The following is a 26,147-nucleotide window of genomic DNA, read 5'->3' as shown; positions in this document are numbered from 1 at the left end:
AAATAACTTGGTCACACACCCCTCTACAGCCCAGCCACAAACCTCAGCTGGGCCATCTTCTCCAGCCCCTCCGGGCTGATGCGGTCTCTGGAAAGCAGATTGCTAAGCTGCTGCTCCTGGTTCCCAGCCTCGCGGAGGAGTTTGCCGAGCTCCTGCTGCTGCATGTTCCGCATCTGTTGCTCCATTTCAGGACTCAGAGGAGTCGGGGGGAGTGGGCCGCACAAGTACTGCCCCGCCTGGCCGGGGTACCCAGGGTAATAGGCTCCCGGGTACACACCGTTGCTTGGACCCATAGGATACTGCAGGGAGTACCCACCGTAAGGATACTGGGGACCTTGACCGGAGGCTCGAGGGTAATAGTAAGGGTTGTCGGAATTTTGGAACTTATAGTAGGACGTCTGGGCCTGGCGGGCTTCCCCCCAGGAGGTGGGGCTCACTTCATCGTCCGTGTCTAAGAAATGAAGCTGAGAGGTCTGGCTCTTCAGGGCGGGTTTTTGGTCTGGGTTGTTCGGGTCCCACAGCCTGCGAGCAGTGCCACCTCGGCCCCTGCTTCGGGGGCCTTTACTCCCAGCCCCGCCGAGCAGGAGTCTGGGCCCAGGGTGACTGGGTTCGGGGGAGCCCGCGGTGCTGGCAGAGAGGTCTGTGTTGGCAGGCAGGAACAGAATCCCACGGCCCCTCCCTTGGGGCTCTCTGCTCTGGCTCCTCGCCTCCGAAGTCTCTGAGTCATTGCAACTAACAAACGTCTTCAAGGGCTTTTTTTTATCTGTATCTGTCAGACTGACATCTCTGTTCATAGTCTTGCTGTCAAACGTGACTCGAAACAGCCCCTTGACTTCCCTGCCATTGCTGCTCCATTCACTCTCACTCCTAGAAGCTCGACTCTGCTCTGAACGCGTTTTCTTGTCTGAATTCCTGCCGGAGACGTATGCTTCTGCCTCATCAATTCTGTCATCATCCAAGGAGTCAGTGGAAGATGCAGAGAGCTGCTTCCTAGGACGTATTCTTTCTCTGGCACGCTCCTGCCGCCTCTCCACCCCGTCCACGAGTGGGGCTCCGTCTACGCTGTTGTTGCTTCCAGCTGAGCTTGTGCTGCAGGTGCGGTATCGGCTCCGCCGCTTGTCAGAGCGGGAGTAGCGTTTGGTAGAGCCCAGCTTCCCCTGCATCACCTCATCGCCTGTTCTCCTTATCCTGTCGCTTCGCTCTAGTCTTCTTCCTTTTTCTCCCCTTGAGGCTTTCATTCCTTCCCCTGCCTGGCTTCCCTCTCTATCCTCCTTGCTTGATTTGATTTTCCTGTTATTGTCTTTTCCAGCGCCTTTCTCAGTCTTTTCATCTCTCTCGACTTTCAGCTGCTCCATCTTACTGGTGACTTCCTCGGTAGCTGACCGTAGGGCCGGTTCTTTAGCAGCTGAATGCAGGCGTTTCCCAGGTTGGTAGATCTGCTGGTCCGGCTTCTTGGTTTTCCTGGTGGTCTTGGGACACCACTCATCTGGAGCGGGCTGCTTGGACAAGTTCTCCTGGCTCTGAAGACCACCTTTAGTCTCCATCTCTTCATTTTCCTGCGAAGGACCATTCTGCTTAGAGCTGTCACCTTTGCTGAAATCCTCCACGACCGGAGTCTCTCCTCGCGAAGGGCCCTTGTCGCTGGCACTCTCCTCCTCAGCTCTGCTCCTCTCCTTCTCTGAGGCCTCATGCTTTGGTGGCACGAGTTTGCTCCTCAGCCGGGAGAGGCCAGGCTTGTAAATCTCCAGGTCTGGGCGTCTGTTGTCTTTGCGATGCCTCGGCTCCTTCGCTTCTTTCATGTTTTCTGGGGAAAAAGGGAGAGAAGAAAATTACACCACAAACCAGCCAGCGACAAAAAAAAAAAAAAAAAAAAAAAAAATCACATCAAATATTCAAGGAGAAATGTCAAGTAAGGGCAAAAAGCCTAGTACCCTCAGGGCAGGTCCAAGAGAACAGATCTGAAATTCTCTGACCGGCTTTACAGGAAATGACAGAGCACAAGTAGGAAATGAGAAAGTATAACAAAGCTGCTCAAATCCTTGGCCTGACTCACTTCCAAAATACATCCCGCAACCGTTTTGCCTCAAAGAGCCAGCAAGCGGAGAAAGTGACAGAGAAAGCACAACGCGCGACTTGAACACTCTGATGCAAGTACCAGACGAAAAGTTTTAGCGTTACAGGTTTCAGCAGCGGCTGCCTGCCCGCTCTTGGTGCGGGAGGAGCCTTCCCCGACAGCCCCCTGCTCTACCAACAGGCCATTTTAAGTCAACAATGCGTTTTTTCCCCCTTGCTTACAACCCAATAACGTTTCTCTGCTCCTTTCTGTAACTGGATTTACGCAAAAACTCGTCAGAAAGCACAGCCTGGGCGATACATAATTAGATATTTCACCAAGCCGGGCTGTTACACGCTGTATTTCCCCAACTTTACCCTCCCGTCAGTCCCTCGCCCCGGCCCGCACCACCCAAGGAGGCCACCGCGACCCGGGGCCGGGTCCCGCCGGCGGCAAGGGGGTCTCGGGGAGGGGGCAGAGACCGACCCGACTCCGGGGCAAAGCCGCGCCAGCCGCCTCTGCCCTCCCCGGGCGACCCCTGTTCCCCGTGTTTGTGTGCTCTCACCCCGGCGACAACCGTGTCCGGGGCGACGCGGCGGCCCCCGCCGGGGGGCCCGGCCCGCCCCCGGGCAGGTGCCGCCGAGGGGAGTTGGGGAGAAAGGACCAAGCACCAGCAGCACCCCCCCTCGGCCCCCAGCTCCCACCACCGCCTCGCCGCTCCCCGCTACCCCCTCACCCCTCCCGGCGCGGGCCTGAGCCGCCACCATGTCCCGCAGCTCGGCGGCCGAGACGCGGACGCGCTCCAGCCCCTCCGCCATCTTCCCTGCGCCGCGGGGCGGGACGGGCGGACGGCGGCCGCGCAGGGCCAAAAACATACCAACACGGGCCGCGGCGCGCGTGCGCGTTGGCCCGGCCGCGCAGGGCCGCGCACATGGCGGCGCTGGGCGAGGTGCGGGCGGCGGAGCGGCGGCTGGGCGGGCGGCTGTACCGCACGCCGCTGCTCACCAGCCGGGGCCTGGATGGCCTGGCCGGCCGGAGGCTGCTCTTCAAGTGCGAGCTCTTCCAGAGGACCGGCTCCTTCAAGGTGCGCGGGGACGGTGGCACTGAACGCCCCCCCCCACCCCCTGGGGCAAAGGGCGCTTCTTGCAAATGAGAAACTCGCCTTCCGCCAGCACCCACCAGCCCTCGCTGCAGACATGGCTTTTGCCACCCTTGGAGGGTGGTGAGGCGCTGGCCCAGGTTGCCCAGAGAAGCTGTGGCTGCTCCATCCCTGGAGGGGTTCAAGGCCAGGTTGGACGGGGCTTGGAGCAACCTGGGCTGGTGGGGGGTGGCCCTGGGTGGTCTTCAAGGTCCCTTCCAAACCAAACCATTCCATGATGATTCTGTGATATTCCCTACCTGTCCACAGAGCCCAGCACGGCTCCCAGGCAGCGGCACTGAGGGTGTTGCTCTCTCCTTCCAGATCCGTGGCGCCCTCAATGCGGTCAGGAGCCTGGTCGAGGAAAGCCAGCAGACTGGAAAGGGGCTGCCCCGGGCTGTCGTGACGCACAGCAGTGGAAATCACGGCCAGGCGCTCGCTTGTGCAGCTCAGGAAGAAGGTAACGCGTACCCCAAGCTCTGACTCCGTCCCAGAGAGCAGCCGGGCAGCAGGCACAGGGGTAACTGCAGAGCTGGTTCCTGGGCAGAGGCAGCTCCAGCTGCCCAGCTCTGTCCCCATGGAGATAAGCAGGGGTGTCCCTCACCTGAGCATTGGCTGCTTGCGGCTTTTTGGCTGTTGGATTTGCCTCCTCTTTTGCCATACAGGGATTCCTGCCTACGTCGTGGTGCCCCGGACAGCCCCGCGCTGTAAGCAAGATGCCATCCGTGCCTACGGTGCCACGCTGGTGCCCTGTGAGCCCAGTGACAAGGTAAGGCGCATCGAGATCAGCCAGCGACAGGGCCCAGCCAGACTGAGACACCATCTGCACTCTTTCCCTTAGTCCAGAGCCGAGACAGCAGCTCGCATAGTCCAGGAGACAGGAGGAGTCATGGTGCACCCCAACCAGGAGCCGGCGGTGATCGCGGGGCAAGGCACCATCGCCCTGGAGGTCCTGGAGCAGGTAAACATACAGCCTGGCCCCAACTTGGGGCTCTGCTCCTCGCAGGCGGGGGCACAGCAAAAAGGGGGTACCCGAGGTGCCAGAAGCACTCAGGCTTCCTTTCTGCACAGGCACCTGAGGTAAACGCAGTGGTGGTTCCCGTCGGAGGAGGAGGAATGATTGCAGGAATAGCAGTTGCCGTCAAGGTAGGCAACAGCTTATCCGGGAAGCGATGGCTGCATCTCCCCCGGGAAGGGCAGGCCTCCCAGAGACAGGCAGCAGCTTTTCTCTTTAGAAACGGAGAGAAATCTCCGGGTGCCTGGGGTCTGCAGGGCAGCAGCATGGTGTAATTAGCCCCCTGCACACGCAGCAACAGCGGACAGGCACGCACTAATTTAAACCAAACGGCTCCTCCTGCTCTGCGCAGGCTTTGAGACCAGACGTGAAAGTGTTCGCTGCCGAGCCGTGCAATGCAGACGACTGTTACCAGTCCAAGGTAAGAGGGGAACTGACCCCCAACCTTCACCCGCCGGACACCATCGCAGATGCAGTTAAAACCAGCATCGGACCAAACACGTGGCCCATCATCAGGGATTTGGTTGATGACGTCCTGACAGTCTCGGAGGAAGAAATCAAGGTAAACGCTCCCGGCTCCCTTCTCACGGTCGCTGCCAGCAGGCAGCTGCCTCCATCCACGCTCTGCCCCTCCGCTCTCACCCCTCCGCTCTCCCAGGGCAGCACAAGCCCCTGCGCACCACCACAGCTGTGCGACACCCACACTGTTTCCAGCTGGAAAGGGCTGGCGGAAGCTCTGCTCTCCCTTCCCAGAGCGCTGCAGAGAGCTGTGCGCACGCAGTGCCCTCCGCAGCCCTGGAGCAGCCTGTACTTGCTGCTGGGATGACAGCTGCTGCTCTGTCCCGACAGCGAGCAACGCGGCTGGTGTGGGAAAGGATGAAGCTGCTGATCGAGCCAACAGCGGGTGTGGGAGTGGCGGCCGTGCTCTCGGAGCGGTTCCAGGCAGTCCCCCGGGACGTGGAGAACGTTTGCATCGTGCTGTGCGGGGGAAACGTGGACCTGAGCTCCCTGACCTGGCTCACAGACCTCCCTGGGAAAGCAGAATGAGAACGGAGCCACGTCTCAAGTGGCGGAAACCTCACTCTGAATTTTTACAGTCTGGTTTGTGCACTACTAAAAACAGATGAACAACCCCAAATGTTTGAAAGTTTTTGTGGAAGGGATAAGGGAAGCTGGCGTTGGTTTCTACAGCACAGAGCCACTTGGTTCCAAAGCAAAGGGTTGCTACTGGGGGGGCCTGGAAGCAAAGCGCTGCTTGTTCTCCCCTCCCCAGCCACCCTCCTACGGGACAGGCCTCCAGTGAGCTGTGCTCAGTCACTCTCCCCAGCTGCTACTTCGCCTTTCTTTCTCAGCGTCACCAATAACTTCCAGCAAACTCCTGTCCTTGAGACAGCAAAATCCCCACCACTATGGCAGGGCTCGAGGGAAAAACACCAGCCCCAGTGGGTTCACATGAGAAGGGGTGCACACAGCCTCCCCATTTGGCCTCCACAGCCGGCCACCACCAAGACACAGGCACTTAGATGTTTTTTTTAAAACCTTTTCCATTAAGATAAATAGCTGTAGCTGGTACCTGAGCAGCAGCTGGTGAGACAGCTGCTCCTGTACAGACCCCAGCAGTAATACGTCCGAGACATCAGTGCTGTCCTCGCTGTGCACGGGCTGAGAACAGCATCCGGGGAGCTAAGACACAAACTGCATTAGCCACGCTGGAGACTTAATCCATTTCCACCTCCTGCACCGGCAGCACACTCTCGCTCCTCACCCACGGCACGGGCTCCGGAACATGGGGGTCAAAAGTCCATTTAGGAAAAACACGCTTGTAGAGGTTCAGCAGCACCGTGTCCTGGGACTTTAGCTGTCCATCAAAGTGACACTTCATGTGACCATGGGTCCCTAGGCAGAAAGCAGAAGAGGCCATTAGCTGTCTCTTCTGCCCAGGAGGACCACATCCTGCCCAGCATGACAAGAGATAAAAGAACCAAATCTACCTAATGGCTCCTTGATGTGTCCTCTACGACCCCACTTTGTCCTCAGCTCCACTGGCTTAAACCACATCACATCCTCTGGAGAGCAAAACACAAAAGGCACGTAAGAATCAGGCTTTGCTGCACCAACACAACCACTCTCCCAAGGGCAGGAGTTCTGCTTCCGCATCCCCTCCTCCCACCACAGAGACAGGCTGTACCTCTGTTAAAGAACATGTATCGCACGACAGCCGTCTTGCTAAAGATCTTGAAGGGGTGGCCACTGAGCACTAGCCGCTTGATGACGATTCTGTCCGGGTCCACAGAAAGCAGAGAACCCGTGGCAATGAGGTCGTGCATTCCTGCAAGGCAGAGTCACTAATGCGCTGGGGCAGCGACACAGAAGGTGTCTCCATCACCTCCTGCCCCACCACAACCCCCTTCCCCAAAGGGTTGCAGGCCCAGAGTAGTCCCACAGCAGGGACAAAGGTGATATTGGGGATGGAAATGCATTAATCTTCTCAAACAGCATGACGGGGACAGCTTTTTCAAGTCATACTTTGTAGACAGATGCACTTGTAAGTGCGGTATAGGGAAGGCTTGCTAATGTTTTGTTTCCCAGACACTACCTCCTCAGCACATACCAACTTACCGTTACTTCTCTGTTTAAAAAGAAGCACTGAGGCAGGAGGGAAAGTGATGGGAGCGTAAACGGTCACCACCAGGGCAGCATCCAGGCGCAGGAAACGCTCCAGCTTGTGCTTATCAGCTAGGACAGAACAGCAATGATCAGGTTCAGACCAACAGCAGTCCTTGGAGCCCTGGAAAACCCCATTGACCCCATTCTTCCCTGGCAAACAGGCTCTTGCGCTTTAGGAAAACAGGTGACAAACACCCCTCCTCTGCTGGCACGGACTATCTGGGAATGACAGTGATCCTCTGAGCTACCAGATCACTGTGTGGAACCTGCCACCGCCTTGCCTGGACCAGTGAGCCACCTTGCCCAAGCCCTTCCACTCCCAACTATTTAGTGCCTCCCCCGGAAGCCTCAGAGCCTAGGAATAAGTCTTCAGAAGAGTCCTTCAGCCAGGTTCAGACACCACGGCTAAGACATCACAGGCTTCCTGCCCTAGAAACCCCAGCCCAACCTCCCGGCACACCTGTGCCCACCCCACCGGTCCCCCACAAACCTGAGGTGTGCTGGGAGAACAGGGGGGATGCTCGGAAGCGCCTGAACCCACAGTGAAAGATGAGCTCCTCCTTTGCCCTCACTGGCTCACTGTTGCTTGGATGCCGCCGCACCAGGAAATTCAACACGGACATCTGCAAGAGAGGCAGCACTGTGAGGGGCTGGCCGACAGCAGGGCTGGCAAATGGTGCCCAGAGCAGAAAGCAGCAGGACACGGCAGCAGGGACAAAGCCCTTGACGATGGCTTCCCTGAAGACTGCTGATCACCAGTGCAGACACCTCATCCAGGCTCAGACACTCTAGCCTGAACACCCCTGGCAGCTTCAGCCTGCTCTGACCAAAGGGAAGGTCCTACTTTGAAATGCGAGCAACGTGGGGAGATTTCAGCCCAAACCCTCTGCAGCCAGAACCCTTCCAACCCACACAGCCTGAGGGAATCAGACAAGGAGCTGCACACCTACAAAATATCAGCAGGGCCATACTTAGTCACCTTTTGTTCATGGGGAAGCAGCGAGAACAGGACTAGGGGCTTCCCTTCTTTGAAGCTCTCCATCACTGAGACAGGGACATTGCAGACATGAAGTGTAACGTACCAGCCAACCTGCCAGGAGAGGATCGGTTATAAATATTTCTCTCAACAGGAAAGTGTCAGAAGTAACATGTGCCTGGGTTAGAGAGGGAATCCAGGAGAACAATTTTATCTGAACTCATGTCTTCACGCTAAGAACCAGCTGGCCGAAAAGATCCACCCCGCCACCTCCCTGACAAGTCTTTCCTACTAGGAGCAAGGGAACACAGTAGGGGAAGAGATCAACAAGAGAAGAGGGCGCTACCGAGGCTCCTTCAGTCTCTTCTTTCTCTATTTGCCGGAAGAGGCGCTTTCTGGTTTGGGAGAAGTTCTGGAACTGGAAAATCCTGGCATAATCCCTTGGGAGATTCTCTTTGGGGTCCCATGGAGAAGTCCGGAAGCTCTTCAGCCCCCTGTACTTCTGGAACCTAAAGGACAGATAACAGAAAAGACAAACTACTTCACCAATCGAGGTGTGTGTTCAGCACCTTCTGTGGTCCACAGGGACTCAGGCCTTCAGAGAGGGCAAAGGGAGCAAAGCAAACGTTAGCTCTCAGAAAAGATCTTAGGGCAAAGAGAACTAGAAACAACAGCCAAGTCCCCAAAAAACCTTGCATCAGGGCTCTACCACCCTCCTCCCTCTCCCGGGTCAGGACCCAGCTCTCCTTGCCACCCGGAGCTGCCCAGGACATCCACTGCCCCCCAGATAGTTCTTCCCCTTGTGAAAAATAGTGAAGGTATTGTTGGCTTTCGCCATAATAACAAGGCTATAAATATTGGACTTATAAAGATAACTAACCTGTAGTAAATTAGGAAACATGAGAAACCTCAAAGATAACAACTAACAGCAGCTATGAAGAAAAACATCCGAGAGAAACAAAAGAGAACTTCTCCAAAAGACCCCACAAATGATTAACAGAAGGAAACAGATGCATAGGAGAAGGGAGTTGATGATAATCGATCCTACCATAAGGAAACAGATGCATGGGAAAAGGGAGCTGATCCTACCAGAAGGAAACAGGTGCATGGGAAAAGGGAACTGAAGATCATCGATCCTCAGAAACAATTGCCAGAAGGAAACGCACAAATAGAAGAGAAAAGGGACTAATGATAATCAATCATCATAAACAATTACTCTGCCTGAAATAGTGAATACGTATGCAATATTGAATGTATATAAGAGGTGGGTGAAGTATTAGCTGGTGTGCCTCTGACTTGAGTCATGCACCCAGCGCTGTGCTTTTGCTTTACTGACTTTGTCCCTATAATAAAGTAAGTGCCATTTCTGTTTAAGGGATCTGGCTGTTTATTACACCCTGGAAGCCTCAGAGCCTAAAGATGTGTCTTCAGAAGAGTCCTTCAGCCAGGTTCAGACACCATGGCTAAGACATCATAGGCTTCCTGTCCTATCTCACCAAACTAGACAGAAGGGCACCTTCCAGCACCTCTCCCAGCAAAGCATCCTGTTTCTTACCGGACTCTTGCAGGTACATCACGTGGCGTGTCCACCTCATCCGGAAACATTTCATCCATTCTCTCCTGTTTGTATCTCTCCAGCATCTCTTCATCTTCCTCCATCTTCTCATCGTACTGGTCATCCCGCAAGCACTCGGAAACAGTCATGGTCTCACATTCCTCCTCTGCGTGTTCCTCTCCCTCCTCGCTGCTTTCCCCCTCCTGCCACAGAGGACAACACAGAGGCTGTGAGCACACGTGCTCTGTCGATGTCCATGCAGCACTGCAAACCCTCCGTGCACTCGCACTGTGTGAATCATGAGCCGAGTTACACCACAGTGCCTCATTTCGGTACCTAACAGGCCAAAGAAGCAACATGATAGAGATTTAACAATGGAAATCCAGGCGAGTCCTGGCTCTTTGTTGTGCCCTTGCATGGAGCAAGCCAGGAGGACAGGATTGCCCTGAGATATGCAATAACACCATGGAGGTCACCTGCAGTATGAGCTCTTGGAATCACCTGGGAAACTGCCTCTTCCATCATATCATCATCGACGTCATCATCTTCATCTCCATCATCATCATCTTCTTGACTGCCCTCCTCTTCATCATCCACAATCCAGGCAGCCTGGTATTTGGATGTGCCTTTGGGGACCTTTACCACCTTCCTGTTTGCCTTCAGAGAAGCTGTAGGATTTCCCACCAAGAGTTAATACAGGAACAATTCTCCTTTCCATCAGCAACATTTATACCAGGAGTGCCAAGATCAGCTCTAGACCAGAATCGGTTTTCCAGCACAGAATTTGTGGGGGTCCAGCAAAGGCAGCTAAAATGTAACCCTGCTAACTGCCAGGCAAACCACTCAACCCACTACTCAGGTGATGGGACTAGGAATGGAAGTCCTGGGCTCCCAACTAGCATATTTCTTCACAGCCATCCCGGTGACAGAGGGTTTCTAACAACCCTCTTAACAGGGATGAGGAAAAGGTACAGAAGTATTGCTGCTACTCACCCTCTGCCTCTTGCAGTTCTTCTTCGGTAGGCCACGTCTGCTCCCCTTCCATAGGATCAGGAACCACTTCTGACTGCAAAGACTCCTGCTTGTTTGGATCTGCCTTCATCAGGACCTTAACGTCTTCCTCCATGTCATCGGTACCATTTACAGAGTCATCCTGAAGGGCAAGAGCCGAGTTTCCAGCTGTAAACGCACCTAACTCAAGCTAGCAAACAGTCTGAAGTGAAACTCCTTTCAGTATCGCATTCATTATGCTGTAACATAACATTCGTTACATGCCACGTACAAGGAATCTCAGCTCAGTGGCAGAACACAGCCCTACTAGCTCTATTGATAAAACCCCCTTTATCCCCCCTTGAGCATGTACACCCAGTTGTATTTTCCTGAGGAAAGTTTAGAAACATTGTGTTCTATCGGGACCAGCAAAGCCCTGACCTCCCACACACCTGTATCTCCATGTCCTGACTCCTCTTCTGTCCTTTAACCACTCGGGGGTTCAAGGAGAGGGGGTCGGGGGGGGCATCCACCTGGCTCATCTGGAAGTCTCCATGCCCCACAATATGCACCAGGCTGTTCACGTCGAGGGTCTGTCCCCGGACAAAGCCAGACACTTTCAAGGTCCCAACCAGGTCGCTCTCCTGACCGGGTACAAACTCAGCAGCGTAGGCGAGCAGGTGAGCCCGTCTGTCCCGAAAAGCGAGATGCCGCTGCTTCTGGGTGGCGAGGTGCCTCAGCAGCAGCGAGGACTCCTGCTCCGTGTTCAGGGGGAAGAGTTTGGCCTCCGGAAAGCGCTTCTCAATGGCTTTGGCCAGTTTCTTCCTGGCATCTATCCGCTTCTTAGATGGCAAGTCAGTACCCCCTGGGACAGCAAGAGCTACCAGGCAGCGCATAGAACAGAGTTCAGGATCAGATGGTAAACCTTCCTATACACCTTTTACCAAGCATTAACACAAACTCAGATATCAGCAACCCAAATAACCGAACAATAGATTCACGCCACAAGTTACAAAGGCAGTTTCACTCATTCGAAAGAACAATTGGGACACAAAAACCTGTCTTTAGAGATAAGATTTTGAGACGAAATGACACTATGGAGATAAGGACCCAGGAACGGAACTTAGCAGGAAAGTATCCGAATCCCTTTGCTCTGCTCACCTGAATGACCATTACAACGCTAAGCACCACCACGCACACAGAGGTCTAAACCCTAGAACACTCCTTTTATCCCCAACACTCCCCTACCAGGGTAATAACAAGGGAGCATGACAATGGCATTCGCCCAACTGATCTATGCTCAGAAACAGAGCAGTCAAAGACCTATGATCACCTATTAACATATAGAGTTTTTGATTACTGCAACAGCAAATCTCCATCAAGCACCCCCTTGACCTATGTCCCACTAAAAGCCCTTAATGTTTCTCACTCGCTCACCGTAACTGGGGAGCCCCTGTGCGAAGAGGCAGGAGAGGCAGTACTCCCCTGCGCTGTCCCAGCCATCTGCAGGATCCAGGATGAACAGGAGGGAGTCAGCGACCTTTGCTAGGTCTAAGACAGCATGAAGGTCCCCTGCACACAAAACACCTCCATTACTGAGGCTGCCAGGGGTACAGAGCCAAGAACCACACCGACAATGGCATTTCCTCACCTGCCTGTGCTGTCACGAAGCGCCAGCGCTGCTTGAGTCGGGGACAGAGGAGTGCAAAGCCACCAGCTCTCCCCTCACCCACGCGGACAACCGCTGAGTCCTGGCTCTGTAGCAAGCGGAGGGTGTTGTGGGCTGCAGCCCTGCTGTGCAGCGGCACCAGAACCACGAGGTGCGGGGGCCCATCCCTGCTTCCCAAGCTCCGCTTCTCTGCCAGCACCTGCAGGCACAACTCCAGAACGTGAGCCCCAGTCCCAACCCAGCTCCTATCCCGCCCACCAGATCAAGACTAGATCCCTCCGCAGCTCAACCCGAACCCACTCAGCCCAGTAACGTTCCGCTTGCCCCAGACTGAAAAGACCCAGGCAGCCCTTCTTCTCCCTGGCCCGGCTCCTGACTCCCCCCGCAAAGACCCAAAATGGTTCGTCCTCGCAGACACGCACCCACACCGAGACCCGCACCGGTCCCATTCCCGCTCCCCCCTCGCAAACACCCGAACCATCCCGGCTCCCCCAGAGCCCTCACCGCCTCCTTGCGCTGCCGGCGGAGCTGCAGCGCCTGGTGCCGCCGGTCCACCCTGCTGAGGTCGCGGAGCCGCCGGCGGGGCTGGGCCTTGACGGAGAGGCGGCCTGCGGGGAGAGAGCGGTCAGGCGGGCCGCGGCGCGCAGGGCCGGCGCGGGGGAAGGCGGCGAGGCCCGTCCCGCCTCACCTCCAGCACGGCGCTGCGACGCCCCGCTGTGCTTCCCGCCCTTGTGCGCTTTGTTCTGCTGCTTCAGCGGCCCGGGCCGGTGGGCGCCCGCCGCCACCATGCTGCCTCCTCGCCGCCGCTGCCTCCTCAGCGCTTCCGGCGCGTCACTTCCGGCGCGGCTACGCACGCAAGGCCACGCACAAGCTAAGATGGCGGCCTTAGGGGAGGGGATGGCGGAGCCCAGGGCCAACTTACCCGCCCAGAGGGAGGAGCGGCGGGCCCGGCCCCCGGGGAGGGCGGGAGAGCTGCGCTGCGGGGCCGGGGCGAGCCCCGGGGCCGGTGCAGGGAGGGAGGTTGGGTGCAGGGAGCGCCGCGGCGGGGTGGGCAATGAGAGGCAGGAGCGACCAGTCGTTCCTTCAGCGCTTTATTAATTGGTTCTTTGTACAGGTATTTACACAAGAGAGGAAGGCAGCCCGCCCGCGGAGAGAGGGCTCTGGAAACAGCCTTGTGGGAAGCAGCAGTTGAGCAAAGGCCAGCCCCGAGCCCGGTACGGGGCCCCCCTTCTGCCCCTGGCCTCCACAAAGACTGATGGAGCAGAAACATTCCAGCCCCGTTTGTTACTGGCAGCGCTGGTCACCTCGGTTCTCGCCAATCATTATCCAGCCCAGAACGGCTGTTCCTGGGCCCAGCCGTACCCTGCCCGGTGGCGCATCACGTCACACACCCCTGCCCCCAGGCCCACGCAGTCACTCAGGAAAATAACTCTCTCTGCTTGTTACTAGAAACGTTAGGTCCACAGCACCCCAGCAAGACGGGCAGGCGAGCAACAGGGTTAAACATTTACAGCGGTGTTGCAATTGCCAGTAAAGCTAAAGTGGGTAACGCAAGAGTGAGGCAGGGCAGCTGCTACTCTCATCTGGATTAAGCAACTGCATGGGAGGGGAAAAGCAAGTTCCTGCAGGACCCTGCGTCCTCTGAACTCGAGGAGTCACCCCCCCCACTTTTCCTCCTGAGAAGAAATCGGTATGACAGCAGCAACGTGGGGTTGTTACTGTGGGCTGTCCTTTACAGATCCTTTTCTACCCCTAAAAGCAGGCTGGCTGTCTAAGCCTCTCAAACTCTAAGAGCAAAGTAGATCGCATGTCCTACCTGACATGAAGGAAGACAAAATTAAGAGACTGGTGACAGAGAACACTGTTAAAGCAGAATAATTAAGTCTCTTTATGCTGGTATCTTCTGGCTGCAGGACAGCATGAGTCTCTCCCACTGTCGTTTCCAAAGGCTGAGACAGCCCATAGTGCTGCCACAGCACTGCCTTGCGCAGTCAAACGTGAAGAGGCTGCTCAGAGAGGACTCGGGGGAAGAGGAGATAACTAGGATACTTCTAAATCAAGAAAAACAACGGTCCCGTCAGTTAGTTATACCTTGTCATTTAAGCAAGACTAGGGAAAGGAGCAAGGTTTGAAACTTTCTGCCTAGGGTTGCTATCACAAAGCCAACTACCTCTGCCCCTGCAAGTCACCCAGAAGTCTGGAAACGCAGCCAGAAGGGTCCTACCGCCAAGGGGGCCGATGTCTCTCCAGATCTCTGCAATCCTCAGAGCTGCCGAGGGCTGCTCCGGCTTGTAAAAAGAGCTAATGCCTGATTTTGCAGTATGGACTGGGTCCTTCGCATGTAAAAGCAAAATTCCCCCAAATCCATACATCATAAGCTTACAGCTGTTTCACTGACATGCGTGGTTCTGCAGGACTCTCCGCACAGACTACCAAAAAAACCCATCCCAATCCGCCACGCAAGCAGGAGCAGAAAGCCAAGCACTACCTCACTGTGGCCAACAGCACTGCAGGTTAAAACAAGCTCTTCCCGCCAAAGCAGAAACTACCAAGGAAATATGGTTGCAGCCACAGCACGAGCGAGGAAGTACCCTCCAGCAGCTGGGATGCACATCCCTGCAGCGAGGCAAGACCTTGCACGGGGAGGGCCCCCTTCAGCTCTCCTATAAGATCACAACGTACTGCCCGGTGCTCTACACGCACAAGACGCCACGGCAGCCTGCTCAGAGTCACCTGCCGATCCACCTTCCCCGCTCTGAGCTCTTTTCTCCGAGAAAACGGGCTTCGCATCGCTCCAGCGCACAGCCTAAACGAGCTGTGCAATGAGGATTGGAGCTCACAGGCTGTTCCGCCACGTGCTGGCTACATCCCAGAAAGCAGCTGCATTGCAGGAAGGCCGAGCTCCTGTTCCTGCTCCCTAAAACACCTCACTGCTGCCTCCTGAAGCGACAAGAAGTCTCGGCCGGCTCCGCTTTGCCCATGGGCGAGGGGGAAGCAACAAGCCAGGGCAGGCTGGATGCAAAGCCTAGGCCTTGGTTTATAAAGGAAGACTGGTTGCAACTGGAAGGGCCAGTTTATTAGAGAAACCTCACATTGCAGAGAATTCACAACACATTGGAAAGGGTCCAGGCCTGCTGAGGGGGCCAAGTCTTCTGCGGCACCACAGATCTACGTTCCCCAGCTCCAACCCCAGCAGGTGCCACAAAGGGGAGGGTTAACTGTAACACAGCTTATGTTTACAAGCAGCCTGAGAGAGCCAGTATTGAAGTTCAAAAAAGCCTCCCCGTTAGACAACAGTTAAAACAGAAAATGGTTTAAAATGTTTAAAAGCTCCGTGTTCTTGGCTGCAGCATAATGGGGAGGCAAAGATCTACAACACACACAGGTCTCTGTGGGTCTCGGCACTCGGTCTGCTCTACCAGTGAAGGCCGGAGGGGGGGGTCTTCTCGTCTTTGTTGCTTTCCAGAGAAAAGGGTGGGATTCGGACATCAAAGTGGGAACCATCAGGCCTCTCAAATCGAAAAGTACCCCTGCAAAATAACGGCAGAGATCACACTGAGGCCAGGGACAAACACAGCTAGGAATCATCAGCAAGAAGGCAAGTCATGAGCTCTTCCATATCCTGCGCAGGGACTCTGTGGCTGCATTTGCTAAGCCGGTCCAGCAGCAGTACATCGGTTCAGCAGCAAGGACATCTGCTTGCCAAGATGACTCATTTATTGGAAGACTCCTCGGCAGTTTACATCACATCTCTAATATACATTTCCTGAACAAAGATGTCATAATTGGAGCCTCCAGGAGGTAAGCGCACTCCACGCATCTGTGGCAGTGTTTACCTAACTCCCACCCCACAGGAGACAACCATCTGAGCTATTTTTACACACTGATTACACGTAAATTCAGATTCGTATTTCTTGGCAGAAACTCCACTGGGTATGAAGCCTGCAACAATATGAAATCCCTTCACAGATATAGTTTGGAATAGCTTCTGCTTTGCATTTCAGAAAGGGCATTTCAGAACTGAATCTGCCTGTCCTTGTACAAACAAAGAATTTGTTTGTTGCCCTGAACTACAGATGACAGTACAGCAGAACATGACATGGGCAAGAGGATCATGGAGATAAACTAACAGGTTCTCATGAAGGAGGGGATGCAATCAAACACGAGAAGTCAAGCCAAGCTGCAGAACCTTTGTCTCCTTTTCTTCAGGATGCATGGCAGAGAGGGAAAAACTACTAAACAATCTGGTTTTACTCCCCAGGGCATGCACTCAGGCAATTCAAAATGCTTAACGTGGCAAACAAGGGCGTATCCAATAGGCAAAGACCTACTCTCTTGCTTTTCCCAACTCAAAGGCAGGTCCAAGGCAGCTTAACTCTGAAACAGATCTACTTAAAAAACGCAAGCCAGAGAGACCTGTCATACACAAGGCAAGAGGTGGCTGTGCATTTCTTGTCCACAGACAGGAGACACTAAATGTGCTAATCCACCTGAAATGGTGTTTCCCCAGAGGGAATCTGCTTTAACCCTGAAGCACAGGAAAAGAACAACTCAGCTGAGCACTTTCCTACCTGCACTTACAGAGGACAGGACCCCGAACACCACTTAGACTGAAGGCCTTATCTGGGAACAACCCCATGCACCAATTCCTTACGGACACAGAACTGCAAAGCTTTACTCGGGGACAGAATCAAAGCCAAGTCCTCTCCAAAGAGAGAGGATATCTGTCTACACATCCCTGCTGCCTAGGGAAACACCAGCATGAAGCCTTGCCTCTTGCACCAAGGACTTGCACCTGAGTACAGCAGAAGATGACAGAGAAGTGCTTTGTGTCTTTCCAAATCCAGTCTAGCACTGACCAGAGGAAGAGGATAAATTAGCCTGGAACCTCTCTCGGTGCAGAGAATCAACAGATCTTCTTAGCACTAACTGGGATACTGCTATAGAGAAGCTCATAAAAATGTTAACTATCAATTATGTCCGGTCCAGTCCACTTCCACCCACTTTTCAGCCATAACTCCAGACTGCAAACTGCGTCCCAGCTCAGCGCTGTGGGGTCCTATATCTAAACCACTACTGCAGTAATAACTGCTTCTTACCACATGTGACCACTGGATGCCTGCAGGGAGACGTGACTGCTGTACTGAAATGCCGGCTGTTCTTTGGATAAAACTGGCTCCTGAGAAGACAAGAAGAGAGCACTCTGCATCAGCAACGGATCTTAACGTTTCTCCACAGACAGGCATCAACTGAGAATTTATACAGCAAGAAGAAAAACAGAGCGATCCACAGCTGAGCATCGCTACCAGTTACATAGCAAACAACTCGCTCGGTGAGTAGTGCCAGAATCACGTACTATTCTGGTTTTCCCATTACCAGTCATTTAGGATCATTCTCTAATACTCAGTGTGAAGTTTCAGTTCACACGTACTAACAACAAACAAAAAGCTCACGTGATTTTCTTCATTGCCAGCTTCCTATTCCATCTATTTCTACCGCCACTAAGCTATTTCCAGGCAAATCAATTCAAGCAAGAGGACTCCAGCAAAGGGCTGCGCTTCCCAAAAGAAACCACAGGATACTTACCCTTCCTACAACGCCGCGGCCCCTGACCGTTTCCAAGGTGCCAGACAAGCTAAATATCCTCCAGTGCCGTTCTCGGAGTTGTACCACTTCGCTGTCAAGGTTCTCCAGGCGAATACAGTAGCGCCACTGGACAGAAGAAAGACTGTTATCAAGAACTGGAATCAGCTGCAAGCAGTTGATAACCCATAGCCGATACTGGGAAACAGTTGCCAGGCAAGGGCTACTCTCCCTCAGAGCTTATCACACAACAATGATGCCACGGCAAATAAACTCCTTCCCTTTAGCTGCTTCGTGAAACAAAAGGCACTTACCCAGTAGACATGGGAATTCTGGGCTTCCTGTCAAGAGAAACAAAAGACTTTAGCAGCTGCCCTTCAACGCTCAGCGCCAAAACCTCTTCAGCTGTCAGCACAGCACAAGCACAGGGGCTCTCACTCCATGCCAGATTGACGCGGACAACTCACATGAGCACAAAGACAGCTGCTCTCCGAAGCAGTCCATCAGTTACCGCCTGGCACTGGCTCTGCTCTAGACATGTAATCATGAGGTGGGAGATTTGCAAGGATCTTGTGACTACGGAGGGTTGATCTCCATGTTAATTACGCACTTTCTACAGATCTAGAAACACCCGTTTCCTTGCCTTCAGGCACCTGTTTTTCTGACAAGGTTAGGACAAACATCAGTTGAGCTCCACAGAAGTTGCAAATCCACACCAAAACATCCACCTGCCACGGCGCAGGCTCCCCAGAAGCTGTGCTTGTCCAGACTCGGAAATCAAACTGCTGCGGTAATTCCCAGCCCTCCCACTCAGAAGTCTATTGGAGCCTCATTATTTCAGATGGTCCACGTGAAGTTCTTACACTATAAAGAGCACACGGTTGTCAGGTAAATCCAGAAGGCTTTAGCCAAACCCTCTAACCCGCATTAGAGCCAGGAAACAGGGGTAGACACCCACAGCACCTCACCAGCGGGCAGGGTATGTCTGTCATTACAGGACAGATGGCCTCGGTGACACCTTATGCACACGCCCATCTGTGACTGAGGCAGTAAAGGACCAATTCACAAGCCTTCCTAAATATCTTACTAACACAGCAAGGTTAGTAAGAATAGTAGAGGTTTATTTCCCATCCTACAAATAACAAGCAAAAGCCAAGTTGCAGGAGCTATTCTCCAAAAATATATGACAAAACAGTTTCACATTCTGCTGAACATAACAATGAAACTGCAATTAAAAAGGCCTTTCTCCAGTAAGCAGAAGGTACCTTCAGCCAGTAAACTGGTCTTAGAAAAAATACACCAGTTAGAGAAATCACAAAACTAACACACCGACGTGCAACACAGACCTACCCTCATGCCCATATAGAAAGGGATGACTGTGACGCGGATGTTCTCTGTGGTTTCTCGGTGCACATCGGAGAGCTCTAGCCAGGGGTGGTTCTTCTCCTGCCATGCACACAGCGTATCCCTCGCTACAAAAGGTGGAACTGCGGGGAGCAAAAGATGAGAGTTTATGAGAGGCATACCGTAACTGGAGTGCTTTCCCCTCAAAGCAACTCCTTCCACATAATTACAAAAAATATTTGAAGGAGGCTTTAATGTAACAAACTCCAAACGAAGATTTTTACACCAGATCCAAGATGATGGGTTCTGGGTACTTGTCATAAAATACCTCCAGCATCTGGCTCTGAAGACTTCCCTCTGAAGCCAGAAATTACCTTTTGTTTGGTCGTACATGAGGAACCTCTCAAAGAGCTCATGCTGGATGGGCACTTGATCAGTGGAGCTGTAGGGAAGGATATCTTCATGGCTTACGTAATCTAAACCTGAAAAAGAAACCCCAAAAGCCATTGAACTTCCCCATCAAAGAGCAGCTCAGAAGTCTCCCGGCAGGGAAATAGATCACGCTACTAAGATGTTAAGAAAAGGACTTTGGCAGCAGAAGCCATAGCTCTTACCATGATTGCAAGCAAGAACAGAGGAAACAGGCCAGTAATAACCCTCATAAATGCTGCCTGGAAAGTGACTGTGCTGCCACAAAATGACTTTGAGCAGGAAATGCACAGGACAGGAAGAGATCTAGCTGCCCCGGTAATAAAACACAATAGCCTATATGCAACAGAGTATGCGTACGGGATCTATGTCTCAAAGAGCTCAGAGTCTGCCCAACTTCCATCTACCCAAAAGGGCTTCAGGTGCTTTAGTCACTCTGTTCTTTCTAGCAGGGCCCTAAACCGCAGACGGATCCACTACAGGAATCTCCTGTAGGTACTGCCGCTTCACCGGCACATGCTGACTGTCAGTGACTCCTCTGACCTCACCTCATGACAGTCCATACCTCCACAGAGGCTGAAGGTGTATTTTTACTCACCTGGTATGGCATAGAGGGCCCTGCTGTCATCGTGATTTGCCAGGAACGTCACTGCTTCCGTCTGTGATCTCTGGGACTGAGAAAAAGGGGGGTTTATATCTTTCTGTGTGGATTGCTGTGGGCCAGTTTCCAGCCACATTTCAGTTTACTATTGTGGTTTCTAAGGTGTGTAATGTTTATTTTATTTAACCAATTCACCTCAGAACATCTCTCCATTTAACTCCTCTTGACTAACTCTCCACTCAAACAGCTGCAGAGCTTTTTCAGGGCTGCAGCCCCCATTCATAATGACCTGTGTGCAACAGAGTCGGAATGCCAACAGGATGAGGAAGGGAGTGCTGGAAAGGGGAAACATGTCCCAGAAAACAGTCATATGACATTCCAGATTATCTTTCTCGGGGAAAATATGACTTGAACAAATTTCTCCTAAAATTCTAAACAATCAAGTTAGCCATCAAAGCCATTTTCTTTCAGCGCCTATCCATCTGAAGCATTCATATAGGAGAAGATATTTGAGTTTCAATACCAAGATTATTGGTTACTTACTATATGTGGACAATCCCGGGCATCTATTAGCACCTGATAGTAAGTATGCGTTTTGCCTTTGACCTCTTTGGAACCATGGCCTGCTGCATTCTCGCTTCTGAAAAGAAGAGCAGAGCACTGAGCTCAAGCACGGAATGGCAGCAAACTGTCATTACCAGGACCAAGCACACTCAAACAATGATTTTTAAAAAAATACATTTCACAGTCTGTAATCATCCAAATGAAACTCATGTCAGCCACCCACAGCACAACAGATGAGCTGAGATGAAAATCAATGGTTTTTGTCATGGGCACAACAGCTCTGCTTTTGGACAACTCGGAAGTTCTTCCTGTTCAGTCCAGTCTCCTGTTTGGGGTGGGTATTTCTACCGCCCTCTGATTCTCTCTCTGCTTACTCCTCATTCCTTCCTGACTCCACATGGACAATCACCCGGCACACCTCCAACGCAGGCCAGGGGGAAAATGGGTGGAAAAGGGGAGAGAGGCAAACCGTGACTCAGTCCACAAGAAGGATGAACTTGGCCTGGTAGGTTGAAACTGGAGGGGCAGCTGAAAAATCCAGCTTACTGGCAATCTACAAAAGAAGCAGCAGCCTGCTTTTTTAACACGGGAGCCTAGACCTAACTCAAAAAGCTACACAAGGGGGTTTTTTATTACGAAGAATGCCAGGAGAATGGTGTGCTGGTTGGTTTTTTGTTTTGCTTTGTTTTTATTTCCTTCACACACACACTCTCTCATCCTTCATACTTCCATCCTGTCTCTAATTAACACAAAATTAATACTCAAGCAACTTCTCTTCTTTAAGCACCTCTCTTCTAGTTCACATTCATGCAAGAGACCCATACCATTGTCCTCCTTAAAAAGACTTGTCTACCCTAACCATGAAACTTGCTACAAAATGTAGAAATCCTTACTTTTCTGTGACAGGAGAAGCCACATCTCGATCATAAAGCCTGGCTTGCCAGGGAAACAGGACTATTCCTCGATAGCCAAACACACTGTGAAGAAATAGCTGAAAGGTACAAATAATTGCATTTGAATGCACAGCAAGCTTTAATCAACTTAGATACAACCGAAAACATGAAGCCAAAAGCCAAAAATATCAGCTTTTCTGATAGTATTTAAAAAATCTGCTAACTGAGGTAAAACTAGAAACATTTACAAAGACTATGAATGCGTGGGATGGGAACACAGGGAGAATCACCACTGTGCAAACTCAGCGCAGAAACAAAGAGGGAACATAAACAGTCGGGGATGAGAGAAGAAATTCCTGTCATCTCTACTGCATAAAAGTGAACGCCTAAACCAGTAATAAAGTAATAGAATGGCAGAACTGCAGAAAGGAGACCGGCATGGGAGAGACCGCTCAGCAACGCAGAAACAGATCTGCGAGTCACACGCACAAAAGTGACAAGTTTAGTTGCTATTTCTCAGATTCAGTTATTGTCTCTTTCGCTCCTACAGGGAGAAAATCCTGAAATAAAACCAGCGGAGCAAATGACATTGTAGGAACATTTGTGTCATGCTGCAGATTCTTATCAACTTGCTACTGTCAGATGACTGACAAACTGCAGACACAGCAGAGACAAGGAGCACTGAACTGTGAAACTTTTGGCCTTCTACAGCACAGCAGCCTCCTTACGGGTAAATCACTCAGCCACCCGATCTCTGCGAAACAAGCCTGCAGGATCAGCTCTGCTCCCCAGAACCACTTACCTGTCCCGTCTCGTATTTGCCGTGCTGCTTCGGTGCCTCAAACACCCCTACGGTCTCCAGCACTTTGCCCTCTGGACGGTTTCTAGAAGCAGAGAAGTAGTTTGGTGGATGTGCAGGAGCTGAATCAGCCTCTGGGCCAGGGGGCACACAGCACCTGAGTCCTTGGCACTGGCCAGGCACAGCTCCCCACCTTGTACCTCCCTCAGGTACCACACATCCCCCACAAGAGCCCCACTATGCGCTAGGCTGCCTCCCACCCCTTTGCCTGTCTCTCCTTTCCCACCTGCCCTGCACAACCCCTGCCCAGGTGCCCCTTTAACCCAAACCCCCCTCTCCCGCATCCTTGCCCCAGCCACCTCAACAGCCCCCCAACTTTTCCAGCCTTCCCTCAATGACCCAACAGTCCCCCAACCCCCACACCCCCCAAACACCACTTCAGAACCCCCACACCCTTCCAAACACCCCTGAGCCCCTCATCCCACCCCCAAACACCCCCTCACCTCACCCCAAACACCCCTCAGAGCCCCACACCTCACCCCCAAACGTCCCCTCAAATCCCCTCTCCTCATCCCACCCCCAAACACCCCCTCACCTCACCCCAAACACCCCTCAGAGCCCTTCATCCCACCCCCAAAACCCCTCACCTCATCCCACCCCCAACCCCCCCCCCTCAGGGTCCCACACCCCCATCCCCAAACACCCCACCACCACCTGCCTCCCCCAACCCCCTGACACCTGCTATCCCTCACCACAACCCTGCCCTCACCACCCCCAAACCCCCCCGGGCGCAGCCCCCCCGACCACACGCCCCCCCCCCGCCGCAGGCCTCACCGCGACGAGAGGTGCCGCCGCGGCGGCAGCAGCAGCGGCGGAAGGGCCGCAGCCGCCCCCACACTCAGTGTCCGCGGCCCGCGGGGGGGTGTCGGTTCCCAGAGCGGCGGCCCGCGGGCCCGACACCGGCCCAGCGCCGCCGCCACGTACCGCCGCGCCGCGCAGCCCGACATCCCGCGGCCGGGCCGACCCCGCCGCCAGCCCACAATGCACCGCGCGCCCCCCTCCGCTTCCCGGCGGCCCCCGCGGGACGGGCAGCGCCGCTCTAGCCCGTTGGCGCTCTCTATGGCGTTCCGTGTCGCCTAGGCGACGGCGGCCCGGCAAGATGGCGTCGGCGGTGCTGGCGGGGTGGCGGCTGCGGCAGGCCGTGGAGGGCGGCGAGCTGGCGGGGCTGCCCGACGGCCTGCAGGCCGAGCTGGAGGCGGCACTGGCCTCCCAAGGCGCCCTGGTGCCCTTCAGCCTGCTGCGGAGGCTGCACACCGCGCTGAGGGAGGCAGGTAGGCCGCGCCGGCCCTGGCACGACAGGCTGCGACAGGCCCGGCCGCCGTTAACCGCCCCGTCCCCCACCCGCAGGGTCCCCGCTGTATCTACATGAGCTCCTGGAAGGCAGCGAGATCCACCTGCCTGAGGTGCCGGTACCGCCGCGGGTAGGTGAGGGCCGGGTACCGGCCGCAGGAGACAGCAGCAGTCCCCGGCCCTCACAGTGGCTCTGCTATTCCCCCAGAACCCCGAGCTGGTGGCCCGGCTGGAGCGGATAAAGGCTAAACTGGCCAACGAGGAGTACCAGCGGATGACCCGCAACATCACCGGCCAGGTGAGGGGCCTTCTGCATTGCCCGCCGTCAGGATGCATTCCTCAAAAGCATGGCTGTTAGCTATCTGACAGAGAGGAAAGGAAATTTGCCCCATAGAGTGCAGCACAGAGGGAATGTGCGTAGGGGTGCACGCTGTAAATGCATGGGGACAACAGCTGCAGTGTTGAGGGCAGAGGTGGGACAGCATAACCAGATGGTGAAATAGAAGAGATGCTGATGTTTGGGAACAGCTCACTGTGCCAAAGATCTCAGGTTTTGATCTGGGAGACAGAGCACCTACAGTAAATGTTTTACTGGGAGTATCCATGCAGCCTTTTTCTGAACAGTTACATTTTCATCATAGTTTTAAAATGAGATCACTCATGTCAAGGTAAAAGCTAAAATAACAGTGTAATATTTGGGCACTCATTCTTTCCAAGGAAGAGGTGAGCTCTGTTGGCATGGTGACCGTTTGGACAAGCCAGCATCCCTTCCTCGTGATCCTGTCCTGCTGTCCCTCCTCCATGCTGTGTCTGTTGTCCCTGTGTGTTTGAGTCCCTGTACTAATCCTCCTGTTGCATTAACTCTTGTGGGAAGATCTGCTTTGCTGTCAAACTTGGCCGCTTTATCTATGAACCGGAGTGGTTTTAGCAGAGCTGTGTAGTAATGGCAGCAGCGTTCCTTTCAAGTAACAGAGAAGCAGAGGAGTATTCCCATATCTGTGTGCTCATCATGTTCTTCCCTGCCTCCCCCCCAGTATTTGGTGTTTTAAATTGTGTCACCATGTCTGATTTGACAAAGAGCATGCAGAGCTTTACAACATTTAGTTCTTGCCCACTGCGTGAATGTGAGTGACAAGGTGACACCCTTTAGTGTCTCTATTATAAAGACAAACCTGCAGCAGAGAACCCACTTGCAAGAAAATGCTCACACACTGAGAAGTGCTTTGACTAGAAATGATCCCTTCTCAGCATCCTTGCATCGGACCACAAACGTAAACCCAGAGAAACCCAGGCCCTGTGGAGCTGCTGCTCCCCCACAGCCTGCCCGACTGCTGCCAGGGCCCCCCGGCAGCTCTCAACTTCTGAGTCTTAGGGACAGCACAGGGCATTGGTGTTGCTTTTATTATGCAGTTAACATTAAAATACAACGGATCACAAGTTGTTTTAATCCCTTCTTTTAGCAGATGAATGGGACATTGGCCGAATTTGGGAGGCAAGGTGAGTGCCTGTCCTGCTGATGCCTGGCAGTGTGTAACTCCAGGTCAGTCATCAGACGTCCCTTCCCTCTCGGAGTATCTCAGGTTTTAATGCACAAAAGCGTTCCTCAAGTAAAGGAGCAGCCTGGTTGTCGTTCTTATAAATATTTCTGGAGGCATAAAGCACGTGAATCCTCGAGTATTCCTGTAGTCCAGCTGAGGCAGCCTGAGGCAGGCTCCAGTAGCAGGATTACAGCTTGTCCCCAGCCCTGCTCTCCAACCCTTACCTTACAGCAATCATCTTTCCCCCTTCTCTCCAGTTCGCTCTGTTAAAGCCGTTGTCATCACCATATTCAACTTCATTGTCACCGTGGTGGCCGCCTTCGCCTGCACGTACCTGGGCAGCCAGTACGTCTTTGCAGAGACCGCGGCGGTGAGTGAGCCCGTGGCCTGGGGGCACGCTTGTGGCACGCTCTGTGCCGGCCAGGCAGGAGCAGCAGCTTGACCGCACACACGGAGCGTCACTTATCTCTCTTTTTGTGTCCCCAGCGCGTCCTGTCAGCGGTAATTGTGGCCTCGGTGGTTGGCTTGGCTGAGCTGTATGTGATGGTGCGGACCCTTGAAGGGGACCTTGGGAAACTATAATCACACACATCCCCGTGAACTGCGGCCCTCGTGCTGGAGGCTTTTGCCCTCCCCAGGAGTCATTGATCTGGGGCAGGTTTCTCTTTTACCATCTGTTTGTACCTGCTCCTGTTACCGGGAAGACTGCCGCATTCCTCAGGCCTCATCCTTTGCTTCCCGCTCCTTAACGTTCCTGAAATGAATCATGGATTAAAAATCCTGCAGCTGCGGAAGAGAAGAAGGGACAGCTGTGGACTCTCACCAGGCCAGCCCAGAGAGGGGCATTAGCTCCTGCTGTTCTCCTGTGAAGTTGCTGTCCTTTTATTCTGGAAATAAATAACGTTGCGTGTTTGCAAACTTCTTCCTGCCTGATGGGAGATGTCTGTTGCTATTCGAAACACTGACCTGACATCTAAAAGACA

The 26,147-nt window shown here is 53.6% G+C and overlaps 5 protein-coding genes and 2 non-coding genes across 12 annotated transcripts in view; 2 read left to right on the top strand and 5 right to left on the bottom strand.

Moving 5' to 3' along the window:
• Positions 1-5,872, bottom strand: part of SMG6 (SMG6 nonsense mediated mRNA decay factor) — a 119,739-nt gene extending 113,867 nt beyond the window's left edge. For 2 of the 3 annotated variants that reach the window (XM_054208532.1, XM_054208533.1), the window contains exons 1-2: positions 2,790-2,897; positions 43-1,804 (exon numbers count right to left, since the gene is read on the bottom strand). In XM_054208532.1, the coding sequence (XP_054064507.1) occupies positions 43-1,804; positions 2,790-2,871 (1,844 nt within the window). In that variant the 5' untranslated portion in view covers positions 2,872-2,897. Of the gene's footprint in view, positions 1-42; positions 1,805-2,789; positions 2,898-5,779 lie in introns of those variants that run through there. The other variant, XM_054208535.1, reaches the window with a different exon arrangement.
• Positions 2,946-5,360, top strand: SRR (serine racemase). Of its 2 annotated transcripts, none has more exons than XM_054208552.1 (7): positions 2,946-3,137; positions 3,516-3,651; positions 3,857-3,960; positions 4,033-4,152; positions 4,263-4,337; positions 4,559-4,768; positions 5,056-5,360. In XM_054208552.1, exons 1-7 carry the CDS (start codon positions 2,985-2,987, stop codon positions 5,251-5,253), a joined length of 996 nt encoding a protein of 331 aa, XP_054064527.1. In that variant the 5' UTR covers positions 2,946-2,984; the 3' UTR covers positions 5,254-5,360. The 2 variants fall into 2 exon arrangements, with proteins under 2 accessions (XP_054064527.1, XP_054064528.1); XM_054208553.1 differs by lacking the exon at positions 2,946-3,137 and adding an exon at positions 3,243-3,343.
• On the bottom strand, positions 5,719-14,969 carry TSR1 (TSR1 ribosome maturation factor). The gene is made up of 15 exons (XM_054208536.1): positions 12,752-14,969; positions 12,568-12,671; positions 12,046-12,262; positions 11,832-11,966; positions 10,847-11,274; positions 10,398-10,557; positions 9,906-10,072; positions 9,405-9,607; positions 8,196-8,358; positions 7,853-7,963; positions 7,364-7,496; positions 6,826-6,942; positions 6,395-6,535; positions 6,198-6,272; positions 5,719-6,102 (listed from the first exon to the last, which is right to left on the bottom strand). The coding sequence occupies exons 1-15, from the start codon at positions 12,849-12,851 to the stop codon at positions 5,924-5,926; spliced, it is 2,433 nt and encodes an 810-aa protein (XP_054064511.1). The 5' UTR covers positions 12,852-14,969; the 3' UTR covers positions 5,719-5,923.
• LOC128913223 (small nucleolar RNA SNORD91 family) lies at positions 7,209-7,301 on the bottom strand. The gene has a single exon (XR_008467887.1). It is a non-coding gene; the product is annotated as a small nucleolar RNA SNORD91 family (small nucleolar RNA).
• LOC128913222 (small nucleolar RNA SNORD91 family) lies at positions 9,243-9,335 on the bottom strand. The gene has a single exon (XR_008467886.1). It is a non-coding gene; the product is annotated as a small nucleolar RNA SNORD91 family (small nucleolar RNA).
• A 148-nt stretch (positions 14,970-15,117) lies between the features above and the next one.
• POLDIP2 (DNA polymerase delta interacting protein 2) lies at positions 15,118-23,321 on the bottom strand. Of its 2 annotated transcripts, XM_054208550.1 has the most exons (11): positions 23,111-23,321; positions 22,280-22,361; positions 21,478-21,575; positions 20,564-20,660; positions 20,018-20,093; positions 19,365-19,472; positions 18,997-19,133; positions 17,961-17,987; positions 17,650-17,775; positions 17,163-17,242; positions 15,118-15,593 (listed from the first exon to the last, which is right to left on the bottom strand). In XM_054208550.1, the coding sequence occupies exons 1-11, from the start codon at positions 23,281-23,283 to the stop codon at positions 15,479-15,481; spliced, it is 1,119 nt and encodes a 372-aa protein (XP_054064525.1). In that variant the 5' UTR covers positions 23,284-23,321; the 3' UTR covers positions 15,118-15,478. The 2 variants fall into 2 exon arrangements, with proteins under 2 accessions (XP_054064525.1, XP_054064526.1); XM_054208551.1 differs by lacking the exon at positions 17,961-17,987.
• Positions 23,322-23,358: 37 nt separating this feature from the next.
• TMEM199 (transmembrane protein 199) lies at positions 23,359-26,086 on the top strand. Of its 2 annotated transcripts, none has more exons than XM_054208555.1 (6): positions 23,359-23,607; positions 23,684-23,757; positions 23,835-23,924; positions 25,090-25,123; positions 25,422-25,534; positions 25,651-26,086. In XM_054208555.1, the coding sequence occupies exons 1-6, from the start codon at positions 23,436-23,438 to the stop codon at positions 25,744-25,746; spliced, it is 579 nt and encodes a 192-aa protein (XP_054064530.1). In that variant the 5' UTR covers positions 23,359-23,435; the 3' UTR covers positions 25,747-26,086. The 2 variants fall into 2 exon arrangements, with proteins under 2 accessions (XP_054064530.1, XP_054064529.1); XM_054208554.1 differs by having other exon boundaries at positions 23,361-23,607; positions 25,087-25,123.
• The last annotated feature ends 61 nt before the right edge of the window (positions 26,087-26,147 follow it).

Source organism: Rissa tridactyla, chromosome 7, assembly GCF_028500815.1.
Source record: "Rissa tridactyla isolate bRisTri1 chromosome 7, bRisTri1.patW.cur.20221130, whole genome shotgun sequence".
Lineage (NCBI taxonomy): Eukaryota > Metazoa > Chordata > Aves > Charadriiformes > Laridae > Rissa > Rissa tridactyla.
The sequence above is the reverse complement of the archived record's forward strand: the minus strand, read 5'-3'. Positions and strand labels throughout refer to the sequence as shown.